General features: G+C 44.7%; 1 protein-coding gene across 24 annotated transcripts in view; it reads left to right on the top strand.

The window, feature by feature from the left end:
* The window catches only part of ANK3 (ankyrin 3), a 241,995-nt gene that overhangs the window by 197,850 nt on the left and 22,361 nt on the right, over positions 1–21,784 (top strand). For 9 of the 24 annotated variants that reach the window (XM_088526336.1, XM_088526349.1, XM_088526327.1 and 6 more), the window contains 12 exons: positions 605–711; positions 2,936–2,968; positions 5,643–5,867; positions 8,796–8,950; positions 12,969–13,180; positions 13,953–14,160; positions 14,708–14,804; positions 15,829–16,057; positions 16,602–16,727; positions 17,394–17,516; positions 17,998–18,024; positions 19,698–19,779. In XM_088526336.1, coding sequence (XP_088382462.1) covers positions 605–711; positions 2,936–2,968; positions 5,643–5,867; positions 8,796–8,950; positions 12,969–13,180; positions 13,953–14,160; positions 14,708–14,804; positions 15,829–16,057; positions 16,602–16,727; positions 17,394–17,516; positions 17,998–18,024; positions 19,698–19,779 — 1,624 coding nt within the window. The remainder of the gene's footprint in view (positions 1–604; positions 712–2,935; positions 2,969–5,642; positions 5,868–8,795; positions 8,951–12,968; positions 13,181–13,952; positions 14,161–14,707; positions 14,805–15,828; positions 16,058–16,601; positions 16,728–17,393; positions 17,517–17,997; positions 18,025–19,697; positions 19,780–21,784) is intronic. The other 15 variants (XM_088526328.1, XM_088526340.1, XM_088526329.1 and 12 more) reach the window with 3 other exon arrangements.

Consider the following 21,784-nt stretch of genomic DNA (forward strand, 5'->3'; position numbering starts at 1 on the left):
CAAGAAGCAAATCACTTGTCACTGAGTGTCGAGCAGTGCAGCTGATTATAGCACCAGCATGGCAGTGCTTCCCAGGGCGAAAACTATTTTTGTGTGGATGAGTAGGGAGGGCAGCACTCCAGACGGGGAGCGCTCGTGGTGGGCACACATGTCGTGCGGACTCATTACACCCTCCTGCCACCACGAGCCTGCTCGTGCGGTCACAGCTTCGGCTGTGAAGCTGCTAATGAAGTTATTCCCGGGTTGTGCTTGAGGAAGGAGCTATCAATGGGATTATCTGTGCGGGGCTGCTCCGTGCCTGTCGCAGCGGGTAGGACTGCAGTGCAAAGGGAAAGCGCTTTAGCATTTTTTCAAACTTGCATATGCAAATGGAGACTGGAGAGACGGAGTTGTAGCTGCAGAAAACAGCAAAAGGCAGTTTTGGACTTTGTGTGTGGAATCCAAATTTGTGTTACGGGCTTTCCAGTAATTTAACATCTGTGATATCCGTGGTGTTAAAGAGAAGAGGGCCATATGTAAATTTAATAGAGTTTTGTTAACAAGCATGCCTTTAAGACCAGTGTTTTTCATGCTGATTTTAAATTTTAATCTTTTTGTTTTAAAGCACCTGACGTTTCCAAGGGAGTTTGATTCTGATTCTCTCAGACACTATAGCTGGGCTGCTGACACCTTGGACAATGTTAACCTGGTCTCAAGTCCCATCCATTCTGGGTAGGTCGTTTAACAGATTTCCTTTTCTTTAAATGTGCAAGTGTTTTGTTTAGCAGGAGAATGCAGCCTGCTGAAATGGCTGGTAACATGCCTATTCCTGCTCCACTGGAAGCCAGTGGCAAAATTCAGGCTGACTTCAATGAGGGTGCTTAATAACAGCATTCAGGCTAAATTCTTGCATATCAAACCAAAACTTGCTTCTGTACTTAAGTTCTGAATGCCAAAAAACTGTAGTCCAACAGGTTTTCTGCTAATTCACTTTCATGCCTCGTAAGGTGATTTTAATTGAACTGCCTTAAATAGTTTGGAATTTAAAATCAAAGATACAGTGTTACCCTTTCTGTTCTTTCAGCTAGGAGAATGGGGGACTTTAACTGCCTCTTTTACCTCCAAAACTCCTGCCTGACCTCCAGAATCTGTATTTTGACCTTCGTTGTGCTACTCACTCATTTGCAAGGCCTCACTGTAGTTGCAGTGCTTCTTGGCAGTGCCACTTGAAGTTGATTTAAATGCAATTGCAATAGTGTTTGAATGCATTTTGTAAAGATTTACAAACAAATGTGTAACTGAAAAGAATTGTTGCATATGAGATTGTCTAGTATAAATCTTTATTGTATAACTTTCAACAAGGGCAGGGCATAACATTTCATATCCCTTTTATTTTACATCCCCGTTTTGTGGCTAGTCACATTCTCGTAACGCGAAGGAGACTAGCAAAAACCAAAGCATAATACCAAGCGCCACCAGTCTAAAACTACAGGCCCACAATAAACTTCACAGCTGCTTCAGCTGACGAGCTCTAAAGCAGTGGATTTTTTGGTCCTGATCCAATAAAATGCTACATACAGGCAGTGTTAAAGCTGAAAGAGGTCAAGGTTCAGCATGAAAAGCTGACGTCTGTTTTTAACTAGAGAAAGGTGGGTAGGCCAAGGATCTCAGAGAGCAAGTAGCTGCTGCTTTTGCATGAGGGCAGGGTAATATGCAGCCAAGCCATTCCTGGAATATGTTTAACTTACTCTTAGTCACTTACAATAAAGGATATTTTATAGTCCCTCAGCTTCAGCAGGTCACTGTCCTTTGTTACAGTGTTGTTTCCCCTGATACTGAACTTTAGATTTCTTTGCTGCAAATTAAGCCTATTTCTTTCCCTACCCCGCATAGTCATGGAGAACATCTTACTAATTTAGCAAGAACTTTTTATATATTGGAAGATATTTTTCCTTCTCTTTTAGAGATTCAAATAATCCCAGGTTCTCCACGCTTACCTCCTAGGTCACGTTTTCCCCAAATCTCACCTTATTCTTGCTGATGTCTCCTGACTCTCCCCTGTTCAACAATAGCTTATTTCTAAGCCAATTTGGGCACCAAAGTACCAAAGAGATGTCACCAGTGCTGGACAAGACAGAATCATTATCTTTGCTGACCCACATGACCTAATCGTAAGAAATCCTCCAAATGAGAATCAGCATTTTGGGAACAGCAGGTTCCGTTTGACCACACGAGCAGCACCCCACCAGCAGGTAGAGCTTTCCTGCTCTGCACCCATGTTGCCTTTTTCTACTTCTTGTTTTTCTGAGCCCAAGAAAATAAATTAATATGTAACATTAATGTGTAAAATGCTCCCTCCCACAATGAGAAACTCAGATTACTGCCTGAGTCTTGCAAGGTGGCATGCTTCAAGTTAATCATAGCTTACTCCAACATCCTACACACATGCAAGAACTCTTTTTTTAAAGCAGCGTAAGGAATGACATAAGGACTTGATATTCTTCTCAAATGTCCTACCATACATCTCTTTGTATGTTATGTTTTGGCAAACAAACTGCTGTATAAAAGCACAAGAACTGATTTTCCATGACACAGGGGAGCAAGTTTCTGGAATTAAACCAACTCAAAGAAGCTCTGTTAGCATAATTTCTCTGCTGACCTAGGTAAATTACAGATGTTTTCTCCATTTCTCCAGCATACTATGGACTTGTGTTGATTAACTAAATGAGCACTTTCTTTAGGATTTTTTTTCCATGTGTAGCATATTTTATATGACAAAGCTCATGATATGTGAAGCAAAAGACAAATCATTGCTGAAGTTGGTCTTCAAATGGGTTGCTTTTGTTATTTTTCTGATTGTTACTTTTCCTTTGCGCTTATTATTGGTATTTTCTGTTGCCTGCTTCTAATTATCTTATATTAATTTTTCCCATTTGCTTTCTAAATTATTTTGCAGCTATTCCTCTCCACTTCCCCAGTATGATTCAAGGTGATAACTCTGTGCTTTCTGTGAATCCTCATTTTGCTTCTTTTCTTTCTTCTTTTTTTTTGACTCTTATCCCACACAGAGTGTGTGTAGATGTTTGTAGTGCATCCGCCCACATCCTCATCCTTCTCATATATTCCAGTAGAAATGCTCACTGGCATTTAGCATTGTGTTTTAGAAATCATACTGTAGTATCCATTATTAGCAAAGTATTAATTTAGGTAAGCACCAGCTACTAATCCATTTTATTGAAAGTGCATGAAATACTGTTTGAAATTATTGTTATTGTTTTAAATGGTAGGCTACTAATTCGAATACTAAACGGATAAATAATTAATCCCATTGACAAGGCTACCTTTATGTGGTAGCATTGCACCCAGAGGTTGGTCTGCCAGGGTTTTGCCTCCGTTGAGGGCTGCAGTGTGGCGCGACGTGCCGAGCTGGCTGCAGAGGCTGGTTCCAGTGGCGGGGAGGTGGTTCCCCCCCAGGGCTGATCCGCCCTTGCTCGGGGCAGCGGGAGCAGCGCGCGAGCCCCGCGTTGCCTTGCCGAGGGGGCGGCTGCCAGCGCCGCTGCGGAGCCCAGCTCGGCCGTCGCTGTGTGACCTTGCAGGCTGCGGGACAAACGCACCTGGGAGCTCCCAGAGGGGCTTGTAGGGACGGAGCTTCTCGCTGCCACCCATCTTTGTGTTCATACAGGTCAAGCGATTTAGGTGTCTTTTGAAAAGCTCCTCTTTCACATTTGGGTCAATAAAGTCTGGATTCTTCTGACCATGTGGAATTGCCCCGGATTCCTCTGCTGATATGGCACATATTGCTGGGTGAAAGCTTTGGCTTTTCCATTTTTGCAAGAAATTAAAAACTTTTGTTGATTATGAGCTGGCTTAGCATGTGAGTAATCACATAGATGATATTTAGCTCCCCAAATGAGGATCACTGATACCTAGGCGTCAAAGGCATGTTCCAGCTGGCCACCTCTCTGTCTTACATACTTCTGCATACTGTGCAGTTTGAGTTGTTCTTGTCTTCTCTGCAGGCCAAAATTATGGGCATTTTCAATAGACCATCAAGAAACAGCTATGACATTCCTTTCAGTATTTTCCCCTTCTGTGACCTAGGCCTGTAATTCCCTGCTTAACATTTTACTTTGCTTTATAGTAAATATTTTGCCCTTCACAGCAGCAGGTTGGGAGCTGACTCCTTGCCAGCCCTAAGGAGTACACCCATGGTTGGCCTCTCCTTCCATGTGCCCAGTGGCATCTGCCTCTTCCCATCAGGGTTCACCATCTACCACACAGAGTGATTGCAGGGAGGTAAAACAACATGAACATGCTGACAGTAGCATAAACATGCTGGGTAGTGCTCAGTGAGTAAAGGGGAGAAAGAAGGAAAGGCCCAGAACTGGCTCCTTTGATCGTTATGGCCTTTTGTTAGCAAACAGAGAACTCTTAGGGTCAAAAAAGTTTACTGACACATAAGATTTTGCAAGCAATAAATATTGTCATAACTTATATACTCTCCAATTTAAAGACTGACAGTATTTTTTCCAGTATTTTTTCACACAGGGATCTAATATTTGTAGCAAATATTTGGTTAAACGTTCAGCAAAGATCTCCTTCCGCTGAAAAATAAGTGCTCATATGAGGAACTGGGATACCCTAGTGGCAACAGTCGGTTTTGTTCAGTAGTGTATTTTATCCGTGCTTCAGCACTGTGAGTACCTGAGCCACAGGAAACGAGCAGTTGGAGTTAGGGCAGCTCTTAGGACTGCTTCACCTCCCCGTTGTCCAGAGATATACAAAATTTTTCCAACTATATACAAAATTTTCATTGCACTCTTTCTCCAGTTGGTCAGGTATCCGAATACAACTGGGCTTTGCAGGATTGGTTGATATATGTCAGCTGTTACTTTTGAGTAACAGCTCAAGTAAAGAGATTCTCCTATTTGCATTTATCCGTAGAGGAATCTAGATGTTTGAATTCCTAAAACTGAAAGGATTTTTGCAGCAGTTTTGAAGGAGGTTGAATGCTGTTGCCTGCCCTAGGAGTCTGTTCCCCATTGCTGTCACTGTAGGTTTTTTGTTTGTTTGTTTGTTTGGAGGGGTGGGATGAGAAATGCCATCTTCACTGTAGGACGATGGTTTCTGTCAGGGTCCTGGGGTTCTTGCTCCTTCCTCAGCAGTCCCGATGGTCACCTGCAGTGTCAGCCCTGGCTCCCCAAGCAGGTGTGAGCAGAGGGGATTGTAAAGGGGGGGAAATTTTCCCCTCTGTATGCAGAGGGGAAGATAAAAGAGCAGTTCTGAGTCTCCATTTTTACCCTTTCTGGTTCCTTTCTGCATGAGAGGCTCTTTACTCTTACTCATAGATGGCAGCAGAACTAACAGTTACAGAGGGCCAATTAAAACACTAAAACACTACTTATGTCTACTCTTTTAATCCAAATTGCTCAGTAGCAGCTGCACCTTTCGCCGTGATGTTACTAGAGCTTTAGAAATCCCTGCTTTTGTTAACCAAGTGTAAGTATGAACTTTAAAAGAATCTTTTAAAACTTTTTAGCTTAGTTGGGCTCGGGAGGACTTTTCTAGTGGTATTTTAAAGATTGTGACTTTGTCGATTAGCCTGAGCTTTTCCTCGCTCCATTTGTGACCGTTTTCACTGATGTGTTTCCTTCTCCCCACAGTTTCCTGGTTAGTTTTATGGTGGATGCACGTGGGGGCTCGATGAGGGGGAGTCGCCACCACGGCATGAGAATCATCATCCCGCCGCGCAAGTGCACGGCGCCCACCCGCATCACGTGCCGCTTGGTCAAGAGGCACAAGCTGGCCAGCCCCCCGCCTATGGTCGAAGGAGAAGGCCTGGCGAGCAGACTCGTGGAGATGGGCCCGGCAGGGGCACAGTTTTTGGGGTGAGTTGTCTATGAATTTCCCTGCTGGCGCTCATACTCCATCTTTTATTTCCTTTATCCTGCGGATCTGAGGAGTTAAGCATTCAGTTTACCTCATCTGAGCATGTAAGATAAGCTACGAATCTTGAACTACTAAAAAATGCCAACCTGCCATTCCTTCCTTGAAAGTACCCTGCTCTGTTAAGGGGAGTTTTGCCTTTTGACGGCTGCAGGGTGGAGGAGCCAAAAGTGAGGAAAGCCGTGCGGAAGCCGGGCCTGCCCCTGGCCGCTCACGCCACTCTCTGTGGCAGAAGGGGCTTCGGCCCCATGGCCGCGTGAGGCCTGGAGTAGCCCAGACGGAGCCCCGGGGCGCCGGGGCCGGCCGGAGTCGCCACGCGATGCGGGGCTCGCCGTGCCCTGCAGCGGGGCCGGGCCGGCGGCCTGCACGCGCCGCCAGCGGCAGGCGCGAGGCCTCGCGCAGCCGCAGCAATCCACTATGATGGGGCGCTTTTTTTTTCTCCCACCTCCCTTCCCTAATCATAAATTTTGTTCATTAGCACGAGTGGCGCCCTGGTGTGAACCGCCGGTCCTGTCGGGAGTGACAGCTTGTTCCTAATTTCCCCTTCTCGTTTCTCTTCCTGCTGCATGGATGTTATTCAGTAAACTGCATCTTCCTAAAAGTCCTCCCCCTCTAAATGAGGGTGAGAGCATGGTTAGCCGAATCCTGCAGCTTGGTCCACAAGGAACAAAATTTATTGGGTAGGATATGTACAGAAAAGATACAGAATGTCTACAGTTTTCTTTTGGTTTCGGTTTTTTGTTATTCCCATTTTTTTTCGGTTTTCTGAAGCTTTCAGTTGATTTATGTCACTGAAAGAAAATCATAGTGGCTTGATTTAATATAGCTCTGCTACGACCTTGTGCTTATAGGCATGTAAAGTTCACTGCCAGCATTCTGCTCTCATAACTTCTGTGCTTTTGTAATTTTTTAAATTCGAAGTGTTTCAACTGCATCAAATACATTTTAATACACAGTGACAGTCCTTTAAGTTCAGCCTTGTGGTAGAGAAGGTATTTACAGGCCTTGAAGTGAGGCTGTGGTGGGAAAAGCATTGTAAAATTAATTATGGAAGATCATTTAGAAAAATGTCATTGAGTAAATGACTTCATTTAACAATGTTGGAGAAATACGAATCTTCTCAAACTGCAGGAGGCATCTTATTAAATTAAATTAAAAAACCCCAAGTATGCTATGGAGAGGAACTGCAATGTGTATGCTAAAAATGTAAGAATGTTTCTGTATATTTTTGACTGTTTTTTTCAAACCATATCATGAAATTTTAGTGTGTTAGGTTTTCAAAATATTGGTGAGTGTTTGGTGTTCGATACCTGTTTAATACCTTCTCGCTGAGTATTCTTGTTAATCTTCATGCACAGAATTGTGTGGTTTCTAAATATTTACAGAGACAGTATCTGACATATTAGCCTGCAAAGATTGTATTACAACGTTTTTCATTTGCATTCCTTTCTGACTAGAGGGTAAATACCGTAAGAAACCATATATTTGAATTTTGGGTGTCTGCTTGCTGCGCACAATGAGAGACAGCAACTACATTGCTTGTTAAAGGCCTCGAGATCAGAGGAACAGCCTGAGTGTTTCTAAAAGCATCGGAAATATGCATTCATTAAACTGCCTTTTACTCTTTTTGTGGGGGGAAAAAATCTACCTGTTCTTCTGGGCTTCCAAGTATTTTTGCTCCTAAAGGCTGCCTTGATTTCCTCAGTCAGGTAACTGACTGGGTAAGGGGCAGCCCAGCACCTTGCTGGGGTACAGTGCCACACAGTACCAGCTCCATACTGTCCCCATGTGCAATGTGTGCTTTAACTGAGTTATGACAGAGAGGTGAAATCCTTTACAACCTCTGTAGGAAAATAGTGATACTGTCTATTTAAATGTCTTAAAGCTGCATAATCCATAATTGTTCACTTATTGTGTGATTTCAGTCAGTTTGTCTTAGCGTATTTTAATCTGCATATCCTGCCTGTGAAGCGTTTGGCAAAAGTGTCTGTTTTGTTGAGGAATGGCACATGAAGTGAATGGTGGTTTCTGTTGATCGTTCACAATAACTGTTTAATACTGCACTGGAAGTCCTCTGTGTAAGGTACATTGTCTGGTGACGTAGGTGTATTATCTAACCACCTTCCCGTTCCCCTTCCTTTCCCCCGAAATGTTTGACAGTTACTAATATCAGTGTGGTCGTGCTGTTGCTTAACGCAGAGAAATCCATTCTGAAAGGAGCTAAGCTTTGCCCAGTGACGCTTCCCGTACGGATGCTGCAGCTGGGACTTTGCCCATGAGAAGCAGAAGGAGAAAGAGATGAAGCGGCCTGTCTGGTTGCGCAGAAGCTGCACGAACGCAGAGCCAGAGGGAGCTTTTAGAAGGCCAGGATTTAGCCTGAAGTCTAAACGCACACACAGTCCCTGTTGCAGTCAGTAGCTGTTGCATGCGTTGGGATAGCCGGACTGTTTCTGAACTATCTTTCCCCCTTTAAATCCCTTGAGCCAGATCCTGTTTTTGATTTTGCTAATGGCAATTAAAAGTCAGCAGTGCTGTGTGTGCTGGAGGCAGGTTGGATCACCTACATCCCAGGATAAATGAGCAGGGAAAACTCTTATTACCAAAAATTTGTAGCCATTTTTCATGTACACTGCTGTTTCAAAAAGCTTATGCTAAAAATGAGCTGTATTTGAAGATTTTTATGCTACATAAGCCTTATAGTTTAAATGATAAAGGATTGTGCAGCTTTGGCAATTTTAAATTCATTTTTACCATAACAGTGCTTATTATTTAAAGTGACTGTAGTTGTCTTAAGAATTGAATGCCCATAGGAAAGCTAAGGGCAGTGAGGAGCTATATGATTAAAAATAATATGGTTCTTTTTTGTCTAGCCCCGTCATAGTGGAAATCCCACATTTTGGATCAATGCGAGGAAAGGAAAGAGAATTAATCGTACTTCGAAGTGAAAATGGTGAAACGTGGAAGGAACATCAGTATGACAGCAAACACGAAGACTTAACCGAAATACTCAATGGCATGGATGAAGGTAAACGTTTCATCAAAGCTCCCGCGAGCCTTGCCCTCGTGCGGGCCTGCCGGCGCGTGCGGGCTGAGGCAGCCTGCGGGGACGCAGTGCTGGGGATGTGTGGCTTGGGGAACACGCTGCATTGCGTGTCCAGCGAAGGGGAACGCGAGGAGAAACGCTACAGCAGTCGCCCGAAAACGCCCTGACCTGAGCGGTGAGTTTGGGCTGGAAGCCATGCCAGCTCGAGCAGAGCGGTTGGGGACGGCATCACAGCTGGCGGTCAGGGCGTCTCTGCTGCCGTGGCAGGGCCACATTGGGGTCACTCCACACCAAAGCTAAGCTGTAAACAGCAGCCGGCAGAGGTTTGCCCACGCGCGGACCTCTGCTGTGGCCCACGGACTGCTCTGGCCTCCTACTGCTCAAGGTCGCTGCCCAGGAGCACTCAACCTCCCTCCTGGGGTCACTCTGCCCCTCTTGGAGGTCTGCCCCTGGCTGTGCTTAGACATTACTGTTTTCATGAGAGTCCCTTAAGAGGAGAGGACTCAGCTGTGTGTAATTCATCAGAAGACGCTGTGACAGATGGTCCCTGCTGACACGGCCCGGGCACAGCCCAGCCGGAGTTTCAGCACGGCCTTTGGCGCCGCGCCGTCCTTTCCCCGCGAGCGCTGTTCAGTACTGCTGCTCATACACACCGTGGCTCTCACACTTCACTTCTGAGCGCGCGAGAAATAGCGGGTGCTTTGCATTTGCTCAGGGTAACAGCTTAGAGGAAGCCACGGCCTGTTGGCTATGAGCTGGATTGAAGTCCCTCGCTATAAGCAAAAGCCAGTTGAAGAAAACAATTAAGGTGCAAAGGCAGCTCCAAGAGGGGTCTGTGAACAGCCCCGGCCTTGAGTCTTGGCCCTTGCTTGGGGAGGGCAACCTTGGTGAAAAGGCAAGTTTTGAGAGCATGGAAGGAGCAGTGATTTGTATTCACTGCTGGTGCTTTCCAAACTGAGCTTAGGTCGATTGTAGGAACATTTTGGGCTCAAAATACTGTTCCAAAGCCCTCCAGCTTGTGTCACCAAAGGTGCAGCATGGATGGATCTGCACATTGCAAAGTGGAGACCTCCACTTTGTCGGCTCTCCTGGGGAGGTGCCGAGAGCTGCCTGCCCAGCCTGGCTAAATTTATTTAAATTAACTAAAATATCCTTTCCAGAGGAAGAGTCTCTGCCTTGTCCTTGGTGCATGATCCATGTTCATCTGGGCTTCTTTCAGGTACAGTTTGCCCTTGTGCTATGTTCCTGCAGCCTCTACAGGTGTCTTTCTGTAGCCGTAGACGAGCTGTGGTCACGAATGCACATGCTGGGGTAGCAGGTCTGTGGAAAGACATGTGCAAAGCAGCGAGTGAGCCAAGAAACGCTAATACTTGTGGCTACAATATGCTTGCAGCTGCACAGTGTGGTTTCAGATGGGAAGCAGGAGTTTTTGCATAACTTGTTCTTTAAGTCTGCAGATCAAACCAGAGTGTGGCCTGGTTTGTGCTTGCCAGTTAAAGTACCCCCATAAATCACCCTGCGGTGATTTTGCCACGTTTCTAAGAAAGGAAAGAGACTATGCAAAAATTTGTAGAAGATGTAAAGGATGTTGTGTCACTTGAGGATGCTCCTTGCTGTACATGGATTGTGAGCACTAGTTATAGATGAGAGGCATGGGAGCAGGTAGGATGCTTTAGATGCTTGCAGTTTTTAAAGCCACCCTCACTGCCCGCGATTTCTGCTTGCCTCCCACTGCTCTCTCTCTTCCTCCTACCGTTTGCTGTGTCAGCACCGTCTCCTGCGTGTCCCACCTTCCCTGCTCATAATTAGTCAACGAGGCTGGTCCCTGCAGTGGGGACGCTGGTGTCCCAACTTGTCCCACCGCCAAGTCCCCAGGGTGAGGTGCTGCAAACCCAAGAGAATCCATCTCATTGGCATCACCTCCTCACTGGCATCCTCCTCACTGCATGTGGATTTGCTTTTCCAGCACTAGCGAAATGCTGTTTGAGACTCCGGAAAAGGAGATGAGAGCACAAATCTAGGAGACAGTGGCACCTGGAGTCTCTTCTCAGTTCTGCTGCTAACTTGCCTGCCTACCCTCTCTCTGCTTTTTGCTCTCCATCTTTAAGATGAGGCCCTATTTCTCTGTGGTTTAAAAAAACAAACAAAACCCTTGAGGTTTTAAATTGAAATGCATTACATAGGCATGAAGTGTCGGCAATGAGGAAAGCAGTGATGATGATCACTCCTGATAGAAACTACATGTTGTGCATTCAGGGAACGTGACGTCTCCCAAGACAAGTTTTCCCTGTTTCACCAAATCTCTCATGCTAACGCGGCATTTCTTACAGCAGCCAGAGAGGTGGTTTAGGGTTGCTTACCTTCCCTGGTTCTCGTCTGAGGGGAGCTTGCTGGGGAAGCCTACACATGTGTCATCCAAGTGTAATCTCCTTAAATATAGAGTCCAAGTCCTCTCCATGCTTGGCCGTTACTCTGCTGCTCTAAACTTCTTCTCATTCCTCCAAAAAGAGAGTTCCTGTTTCAAAAAGTCTCAAAAGATTTTAGAAATCTTCTCACATAAAACAGTAATTTTCTGCTTCAGAAGAACTTCATTATCCATCATCTCTGTGAGTATTTTAAAGTAGGTTTAGTGTCTAGCAGCAAACAAGGGAACTCATAGGATTTGTCAGTCAAGCTCATACCTGCCTGGGAATTTAGGAATCCATTTAGTCTCCTGCACAGGCCGTTGCTTCCAGAGGCTGCAGGCAGGATGCCTAATTCATTAGAGGGCTTTAGATAGTGTCTCTGAGTCAAAGCTAAGGGAAGCTGACGTTACGGTAAGAAAATTTCCCCTTCTGTAGCTTCCTATGCTCCACAGCAACACTGTGCAATTAATCTAAATTACCTGCTGAATGGTTTAAATGGAAAACTGACATTTTTACCAAATTTATATTCTAATCTTTTTGAGCTTTAGTTGCTACTTATGTATTCAGAGGAAGAAAGTGCACCAGCCAAGGAAAGTAAAAAAAATCTACAAGTGTCTGTTGTCTCGATACTGTTTCTGGTCATCCCGCTTTGTCCTGCTGCAGCTGGTAGAAATGTCATGTTTCAAGGAGCAAACTTTCCTTAGGAATGTGCTGTTCTTTTTAAAGGACAAAATGAGAGGGGCAGCTTGCGGGGTGCTGGAATGAAGCCCAGCGTCAGTAGCTGGAAAGGCAGAGTACAAGCAAATTGCATGAGAATTACATGGCAGTCGTGTAATTGCCTTCATTTGTGAACAGTGCTTGTGTCACGAGGATTTCATTAGTATGTGCGCCCAGTGGCATAGTTAGTTATATGTGTGATTTGTCACAGAGATTTCCTCAGCGCGTACGTCTGAGGTCGTTGCCGCGATGCGGGTAGACACTCGGCCGCGTTGCCGCGGCGGGGTCCGGCCGTGGTTCCGCTGGCGGTGCCGGCAGGCAGCGCCGCCCCAGCGCAGCCCCGCTCAGCGTCGCCCGGCTCGCCGGGGAGGGAGGTGCAGCCTCCTGGCTGCTGCCAGCCCTGACCGAGCTCCCTCTCACGCTTGGCCCAGAGGTGGACGGCCCGTGAGCTGCCGGGGATGTGCTGAGCTTTCCTGCAAGGCAGAGCTGCCTGAGCAAAGCGCCTGCAAATAAATGTCTCTTGAAGGTGCGCTTGCAAAGATCAGGGTGCTCATGTGTGCCCATGTATAGAGGAGAATGTGAAGGAAGTTCGATCATCCCTTGATTTCGGGCAGCTCCCGTGCTGCATCCTGAGCCCGTGTCCTGCACCCTCTTGCTGCGGGTGAAGAGACCGGCACGTGCCAGAGGGTCGGGGCTTGGACCCGTGCGGCCAGGGCTGTTGTCTCTCGCTGTCAAACAGATGCAGGAGACGACAACAGCAGTTAATTTTAAAATCCTCTTGAGCAGTTCAAGATGTATTAAAATCCTTGCGCCGATTGCCAGGAGTGTCGGGTATGGCCAGGCAATACCTCCATGTTTGCCTTGTGTCTCTCCCTCAGAGCTGGACAGTGTGGAGGAGCTAGAGAAGAAGCGCATCTGCAGGATTGTCACCAAGGATTTCCCCCAGTACTTCGCAGTGGTTTCACGGATCAAACAGGAGAGTAACCAGATTGGCCCCGAAGGAGGGGTGCTGAGCAGCACGACGGTGCCCCGCGTCCAGGCGTCCTTCCCGGAGGGCGCGCTCACCAAGAGAATCCGCGTGGGCCTCCAGGTAAGGCCATCGGCACCGGCCTCGCGTGAACCCTGGCTCCCGGGCCAAGGAGCAGCTGGTGCCTGGACAGCCCTGGGCATGGGGCCGTGTGTGGGGACAGAGCGTGTCCAGCTGCCTGCTGGCTGTTCTGGGGCCAAGAACAGACCAATATCCATCTGTTGTTACGTAGGGCGTTCACTGCTAGCGTGTCTAGCTCTAGGTAGAATCTGGGAAGAGCAAATAGCTTAAACTCACCTCAGACAAACTGCATAGAAAGCGGAGAAATATTTCATAGGAGAGACCTTTTTCACTGAGGTTTTCTAGTTGTCACTTAAAATTACTTAACCTGACAAGTCTGATGCATTCGTGAAACAGGGATGCTAGTTCAGATTCCATTGCTTGGAATTTGCACCAAACCTTTTCTTGTCTGTTAACAGTATTCATATAAAGACTGTTAATCTTGAGAAACTGGAAACTCTGCTATCGTTGTTACACAGCTGCCTCTACCAGAGTTATTTAGTGTGAAAGAAACACATCTGTGTAGCACTGTTGTTGCTGCTGAGACCACAATGTAGCTACATACTCTGTTAGGAAATCCTAAGTGGGTTGGGGAAAAGTACGAAGGCAGGAATTGTGCTGCTAATCACCCTGGAGAACTACAGGGGGAGACGTACTAGGAAAAAAAAATCTGGAAAAAACAAAATGAAAATGGAATTGTTTTTTGGAAAGAAAATCCTGCAAGTCTAAAACCAATTTGAAGCTGTAATTTGAAATGTTTTCCTTACGTTGTCAGGCTCAACCAGTTCCTGAGGAGATTGTCAAAAAAATCCTTGGAAACAAAGCAACTTTCAGTCCCATCGTCACTGTGGAGCCAAGAAGGAGGAAATTCCATAAGCCGATAACCATGACAATTCCCGTGCCGCCTCCGTCAGGAGAAGGTGTAACCAATGGCTACAAAGGAGACACGACACCCAGCCTGCGGCTTCTATGTAGCATTACAGGTTAGGCAGAATGATGCTCTTTGCAAAGGTCTCTGCACTCACTCGCGTAGCTGTTCAACCTTTGCTTTTCAGTGAGGGAACATTGATTTGCTAGATCCAATAGAGTTCAATTCTCTTGAGCAAAGCCAGCTGAGGTCATTCAAATGGCTTATGCCCCTTCCCTGGGCTTTGAATCTGGTCTCACGCCATTATAAAGGAATTCCTGCCAGCAAATACTGAATACTGCTTTATATGTAGCCAGTGTGAAGAATTTCAACCTTGGCTGTCACACCCTATTGTCAATAAAAGTAGTTTACAGAAGTAATTCTGGCCTAGTTGGTATCAAGAGAGGTTTTGCTGTTGACTGTAGATAAGCCCCTGCTTACATGGACACCGTTTTCTGGTGTGTAACACATGACAATATTTAGCATGTAATTCAGGTGTTTGCAGACATTATCATCTAGGTTCTTGGCTTACTTGTGAAGCAAACCGAGTTCCAGTGGAAATGTGCTTATGTGGGGTGTTTGCTGGGCATCTGAGGGGAAACATGTGCTTTGTGTCTCCGCAGGAGGCACTTCACCTGCGCAGTGGGAGGACATCACGGGCACCACTCCGCTGACGTTCACCAACGACTGCGTCTCATTCACAACCAATGTTTCAGCCAGGTATGGTAACAGAGGTTGCCAAATACACCCAGTGAGTAGTTTCCTTGGGCTAAAATGGGGTTGTCGTGGGTTTTATTCGGCTTTCTGTAGTTCTTTCGCAAGGCTGATATGAAGGAGTAGTGGACCAGATGCTTTTTGTCACTCTCTATAAGCATCTGACACTTCGAGGCTTGCAGATGAAGCTTTGTGCTGGCCTTTGCTGCCCGGGTCATGGCTCCCAGCAGTCCTAAGTGCTGTTTCTCTGAAGGCTGCAGTAACTTGCAGGGTTTGTCTGCAGACCTGTCAAACTGTGGATGCTCTTCATAGTCTCCTCTGTGATGGACTTGATGGTCTTACTGATTGAAGACTTTCAGCAGGATCTGTGCAAATCGTGCATCCTGGCAAAGGAAATTTATAGAGTTTCTTATGTGCCTAGTGTTTGCATCTATAACAAGCTTTGTACTTAGAATCACTGAAAGAATAGAGCAGGGTGGAAATATTGTGGCAAAGATAAAAATGGAAATACTTTTAAATTATATCAGACTTGTCATCAAGCTTGTCTTGGGAGGAGAATATAGCAGTATAGCATTCATTCCTTAGAAAAACCTCACTGTGGGCATACCCACTTTCAAACTACATGGGAGATGTGATATGTATGTGTATATATGTGCCATCAAGAAGATTGTTTTAAATTTCCTGTAAATTCAATGTACAGCGAGCCATCATGCCACGTGGCATGTGGTCACAAAGAATACACCTTTTCCCAGGTTTAGTGTCAAGCTCACTTTAAAATAAACAGTTTTAGGATATGCCAGTGTGAAAAGGATCAAATAAAGATATCAATGTCTCAGTGCCGGATAGTGTCATTTTTGGAAGCTTGAGGCTCCATTGGCAGTGCAAGGAAACAACAGCTCTGACGCTGGGAGGTCTGCAGAAGCAGTGTGAATCCAGAATGGCCAAGGATCACAGGATATGGAATTGAAGGTCTGAGAAATGTTTGAGCTTAATGAAAAGTTTATTTAATGGTTTACTTTCTCCTGTTCAGGTTTTGGCTTGCAGACTGCCATCAGGTACTAGAAACTGTTGGGCTGGCCACACAGCTTTACAGAGAATTAATATGTGTTCCCTATATGGCAAAGTTTGTGATATTTGCCAAGATGAATGACCCTGTGGAATCCAATCTGCGTTGCTTCTGCATGACTGACGACAAAGTGGACAAAACTTTGGAGCAACAAGAGAACTTTGAAGAAGTTGCAAGAAGCAAAGACATTGAGGTACGTCTCTTTCTTACAGTCTATCTTCCTCCGTGCACATGGACTGTCTGTTTTCAAAATGTAGAGGGGTCCTGCAAAAGGATTTCACAGTTAAGCAAAGTCTCATGGTCAGGCTGTGGCAGGAAAGGACAAGGTGAGGGAAGTGAGAGGACGTGTGTGGCAGTGGGTGACCCTGGCCAGCCTGGGGCAGGTTTTGGGCCTGCTGCTGTAGAGTGGCCCTGCTCGTGCTGCGGGCACTGCTGACCTGGGATTCCCTCTCACCTGAGGCTGCTGCAGTGCAAATAGGTAGGCTGGGACATTGTGTCTTGGGGGGAATCTACATGTTCTTTCTCCTTCAGTGAAGTCACTCAAGGCTTTCCAAAGTGCCCACACTTACAGCTGTCTTTCTGGAATGCACTTTTATTTTCAGATTTGTCACCAAAATTTAATTTCACCCATGCTAAACTGAAGGAAGAACTAGGTTGGGGGAAATTGTGCTATACTTACGTGTCTCAATCTACTATGAAAAGCAGTCTTGCTCATTTTTGTTTCATTATTTTGATAGGTTCTGGAAGGAAAACCTATTTATGTTGATTGCTACGGAAATCTGGCTCCTTTGACTAAAGGAGGACAGCAGCTTGTTTTTAATTTTTATGCTTTCAAAGAAAATAGACTGCCATTCTCTATCAAGGTAAAATCTGCTAACCTTTTTTCATCCCACTATAACTAACCTGATGTAAGTGTCACTGCTTAACAGGTGAATAACATGGACAGGGTGCTTTGCATGAACCCACAAAAAAAAGTTGCTAGCAGATTTGGGTCCGGAATACCTATAATATTGATTCACAGCCTTTTATCAAAACTGCAGTCTGTCCTCTCAATGGTAGCAGTAGATCACTGCTTCCCAGGGACTACTAAAAAGAGATGAAACGTCTGAACAGACAGAACATCTTACAGAAAAGTGTGTTCAGATGCCCATCTCTGAATGTCCATGAATAGGCACTCACTGTCCTTTGCCTTTTCACAGCTTGAGGTGAAAGAGGCTTGGGCAGTAAGCATTTTGGTGAGTCCAAGTGCAGAACTTGGCAGGGAGAGACGAGGGTGAGCGTGGAACGTCACCCCCATCCACACTGGAGTGTTGCTGCCTGGCTCCCTTTGGTGGTTCATGGAGTTGGGGGATATGAGAACATGGGGCTGATCCAGCTCTATTACAAGAGCTCCCTTTTCCTGGGTCCCAGCTCTGGGTCTTGCTCTGAAAGCCACTTTTGGATGGGAACTCCTAGAAACTCTCCAGAAACCACCCCATGTTTTCTGAGGGAGAGTGTATTACTCCACTGTACAATAATGTCTTTTCTAGGTAAGAGACAGCAGCCAGGAACCTTGTGGTCGTTTATCATTTTTGAAAGAACCAAAGACTACAAAAGGACTGCCACAAACAGCCGTGTGCAACTTGAATATCACACTTCCAGCACACAAAAAGGTATTTGTTAGGAAACGTGAATGTCTTCCATAGGGTTGGTTTGTTTTTGTTTTCGCTCATCGAGTTTTGGGGTTTTTTTTTCCTGCTGGTGATAAAGAAATCCTGTGAGTTGCCAGTAATGAGAATGCTTTGGATTATGATTAAGGCTTTTTAAAATTGTTTTATTGGTTTCCTGTTTGTAGAACGCTTTTAAAATCCCTCGTTACCGTGATGTCAAGTTCCTATATTTTTTCTGATTCTGTTTACAGCTCATGCTTCAGCCTGCAGCTCATAGGTTTATGTTTTCAGTAACATCATGTGTTGATTTGCATTGGATGTAAGATTTTTGTGTGTGTTTGTGTTAACATTTTGGATTTGCTTTGCTTTATAAATCAGCTTGCATTTTGTGCTCCCAACTCGGTCCTTTTCATATCCTGATATTCTTTTCCCTGCTGTCCGTTATAATATTCCTTGTCTCTGCAATGCATCTTGGGACCAAAAGGAAACAGAGTCAGATCAAGATGATGAGGTAATATAAACACTGTCTTCTGTTTTTATTTCCTTCAGATTTACTGAAGAAAAGTAGATATGTTACAGAAAAAAAGATACAGTATTTTAAACTATGGCATTGAAATAGTGACTAAAGGATGACTATATCTCTGGCACCTGATATTCTCTTGCAAACAGTAGAAGTGCGCAGATGCGGAGAAACAGAATTTTATTTTACGAAATTAAACCAAGTCTTGAATAATAGTAGCCAGACTTTTAACTCTGTAACTTTTAACTGCTGTAAACACAATATAATTATAAAATTCAGACTAAGTCTATTTCTGGCAAAATCAAGAAGGGTGTATGCAGTGTGGTTTTAACCCGTGTAAAAACATTGCCAGTGCTTTGGGAAATTGTGTTTCTGAGAGGGATTTACGGCCTGTCATGTTGTACTCCAGAAAATAAGCTGGATTCTTCTGATAAGGTGGAATAACTAACAGCAATTTCTAAATAGTGTATATAAATATATTTTTAATAAATATCAGATATTTGGAGATTAAAAATCTGCAGCTTGTTGGAAACTGGAACATTAAGTTGTCAGGAAATTGGGCGTGTTTTATTCATTAGAAGTAGTAATAATTGTGATCACCTTATAAAAGAAACCAAATAAAAGATCTATCCCATCTACCTACTAGCAGAGATTCCTTTTCTTCCTGGTGGCAGATAAATACCTGTAGCCTCCTGCTGACTAAAATAAAAGTAAAACACTCCCTACATGTTAAAAAAGTAGTAATGGCAACCACATCACTTTGTCTCCACATGATTTGTTTCTATTGACTTATTATATAGCTATTTCAGTAGTTTTCTTTCTAAACAAACCGTATTTTAGCCACATAGCGAAGTAAGCTTTAATCTGAAGAACTTTTAATATTTAAGACATCACAGTAGCAACTGTGCTATTGGACACAGTAACTTACGATGCAATTTAGTAGTTAACTACAGTAGTCTGCTTTCTAATCTGCATCTTTGCATTTTGTGCCTATTAAAAAAATCCCTCCCATGCCTTTTTTTGTCCTTAATGTATTCACTTTAAAGCCAATGTACATTGTGGTGTATGTGCTTTTGGGACAAACTAATGTGGGGAGAAATATTTGATCTAAATTCTCCTATGAATGTTTCATGTGTTGCATCTGTAGTCTTTTGTGTGGATCTCCTGTTTCTAGCCAAAGGTGGTTTATTTTACAGAGAACAAAAAGCACTATGCCGTTTCTGGTAGTATGAAGCATTTTGCTAAGGGATTAAGGGGTGACTCGGTGGCGAGGCGCCACGGGCTGCCCCTGAGCTCAGCCCGCTGTACAAGCGCGGTGCTCGCAGCAGCGCGCGCCGCGGGGAGCAGCGGGGAGCCCTGGGCCAGGCCCTGCTCCCCTCGCTCCACAAGGGCAATAACTTGCAGCTGGTTTCTACCTCCTGCAGTGGCTTCGCCCCCTTCCCCAGCTCCTGAAATTCGCTGCCGGAGGGGCAGGAATGGAGACAGGCGCTATCCATTCCCTGGCCGCTTGCCCAGGCGGCCTCCAGAACGCCACCCTGGAGCTGAACGGAGACACGTGTTCTCCTTGTGGGGATGTGTAGTCCGTGATGCTGAGGTTTGATGGTAGTTCTGCTCGCTCTGGTGATGGTACTAAAGGCACCAAACAGTGGTGTGTTTTGTTGCAGACGGAGAAGGCCGACCGGCGCCAGAACTTCGTCTCCCTTGCTTTACGTAAGCGCTACAGCTATCTGACTGAGCCTGGAATGAGTGAGTTGCTCTTACCCAAGTACTAAACTGTATTTATGTGATTTTTATAAGAAGAGACATTTTTTCTATAAACGTATTTTGGTGTCATTTTGGAAAAAAAATATTTAAAGCAAAACTCTTGGATGGTCTGTGAACTCCTGTGTTGTGAGAGCTTGAAAAACTCTGACTGGCAAATGCCATGTGACAATTAAGGAAAATAAAATAGCTTCTAAAAGTTCCATGTAGCTCCAGGAGAGCAGAATTGCAAATTAATTTCCAATAGAGAGACCATTCCTCTTCCCTTTGAGAGGGTGGAGGGAGCTGCTGCAGCACCATGATGCAGAGGTGAATTGCAAAAGAAGTTGAGCAAGGCTAAAGAATTCTATTCAGACAAGCACTAAAATGTTTAGATTCTTAGCCAGAAGGGACTCTCTCGTATTTCATGTCTTCCTTTTCTTTCTCCTCTCCTTCCCTTTCTCCTATGCTCCTTGCACACATGCTTTTTATTCCTTGGCACCACCCGTTTCCTTTTCTTGAACTTATGTTCCCCTTGACCAGACTCTGCTGTCCTTCCATGGAAGGAAAGCTCTGCTCTCTGTGCCTCTACTTTCCTTCCCATTAGATACAATAATGTATTTGGCTTAGTTTTTTGTCCCCCACCTGCCTGTCTGAGGTTGGCTGCTACTATTCCTAGGCTTTTTCTTGCTTCTTGATCATAACTTTGGGTCAGTTTTTCTCAGCTGCAATACGTAGCACAGAAAAGACACTTTAAACATTCTGGATCCATGATTGAACAGGAGATGGAGCAAGCTTACGAGGGACAGCAGTTGGTTTTAATGCTTTGCTAGCCAGTTGTGGCCAACTGGACCATCAGAGCACACTGGGGCCCCTGTAGAGGCATTGCCAAACACAAACTGCACAACAGCTTGTTTTGATGTTACTTCTTTTCAAAATGATTTTGGTTTTCGCTGTCAGACTTAGGACTGCATGAACTTCTGGTGAATGTTAGCAGCTGCTGCTCATTAATCTTCATAGTAAAGTCTACTTCATTTATGAAACATAGAACATAGGGAATGAAATACAGTGTCATCTTCTCTGGGAGAAGTGGTGTGTTTGTGCTTTAAAAATGAAAATGCAAACAGGATGGGAAAAATGAGTATTTCCTGAAGCAGGCTGTGCCAGTCAGGCCTAGCATTGAAGCTCTCTGCAACCTGAATGATGTTCTGCAGTATCACCAACCATCCTCCTCACTTTCTGGGCTTTCATTGGCATTGATAGACCCAGTACATTTCTCCTTGCAGGATATGGACCTGTGGTATACCGAACATTTATTTAACTATGATTCTCTAGGAGTGTGTGTGCTTTAAGCCTTGGCAGTTTAATGCTAGTCTCACTATGCTTCTTTCACAGTGATTTACTGTCTATAAGACAAATAAAGCAGGTTTAGCAAATCATTAGCATAACTTCAGAGAAAGGTGCATTCAGCAAGTTCCTTGGGTGTTCTAGCTCCATTTCTAACTCCAAGAAAAAAAGCCCTCCAAGTTACTTTCAGTGTCAGCTCTGAATGTTATTGCTCTATCAGAGGATACGTATGCTGTAATGGGATTCCCAGAAACACTGTGGCTTCTGGCACGAGTACCTCCTGTGATGCAAAATATGGTTGATGATGATTTTCCTGGAATGTCTATGAATAAGCTGAGTGTTTTAGGGGTGATAACAGTTAACAGGTTTGTTCTTGCCAGGAAATTTTGCATAATATATTGTTCTCTGACCGCTTTTCTAATGTTACCTTTTGAGAAATGCAAAGTTGAACAGGTCTGTCTTTGAGCTGATACCAGAAATCTCCTCAAAAGGTACCAAGACACTACATCTTGTAGAAAAAGTGTACTCTTCTTTTAATGGCCTCTTGTGAAATAATTTTGTAAGGTTTACATAACTTGTGCATAATACAGCATACAAAATGTATTACTCCGTGTGCTCGTTTTGAGATGATATATTGTGCATGAATGAAACCCGATTCAGTTGC

Source organism: Tinamus guttatus, unplaced genomic scaffold, assembly GCF_059628265.1.
Source record: "Tinamus guttatus ecotype Peru unplaced genomic scaffold, ASM5962826v1 Tinamus_guttatus_pri_ptg000246l, whole genome shotgun sequence".
NCBI lineage: Eukaryota > Metazoa > Chordata > Aves > Tinamiformes > Tinamidae > Tinamus > Tinamus guttatus.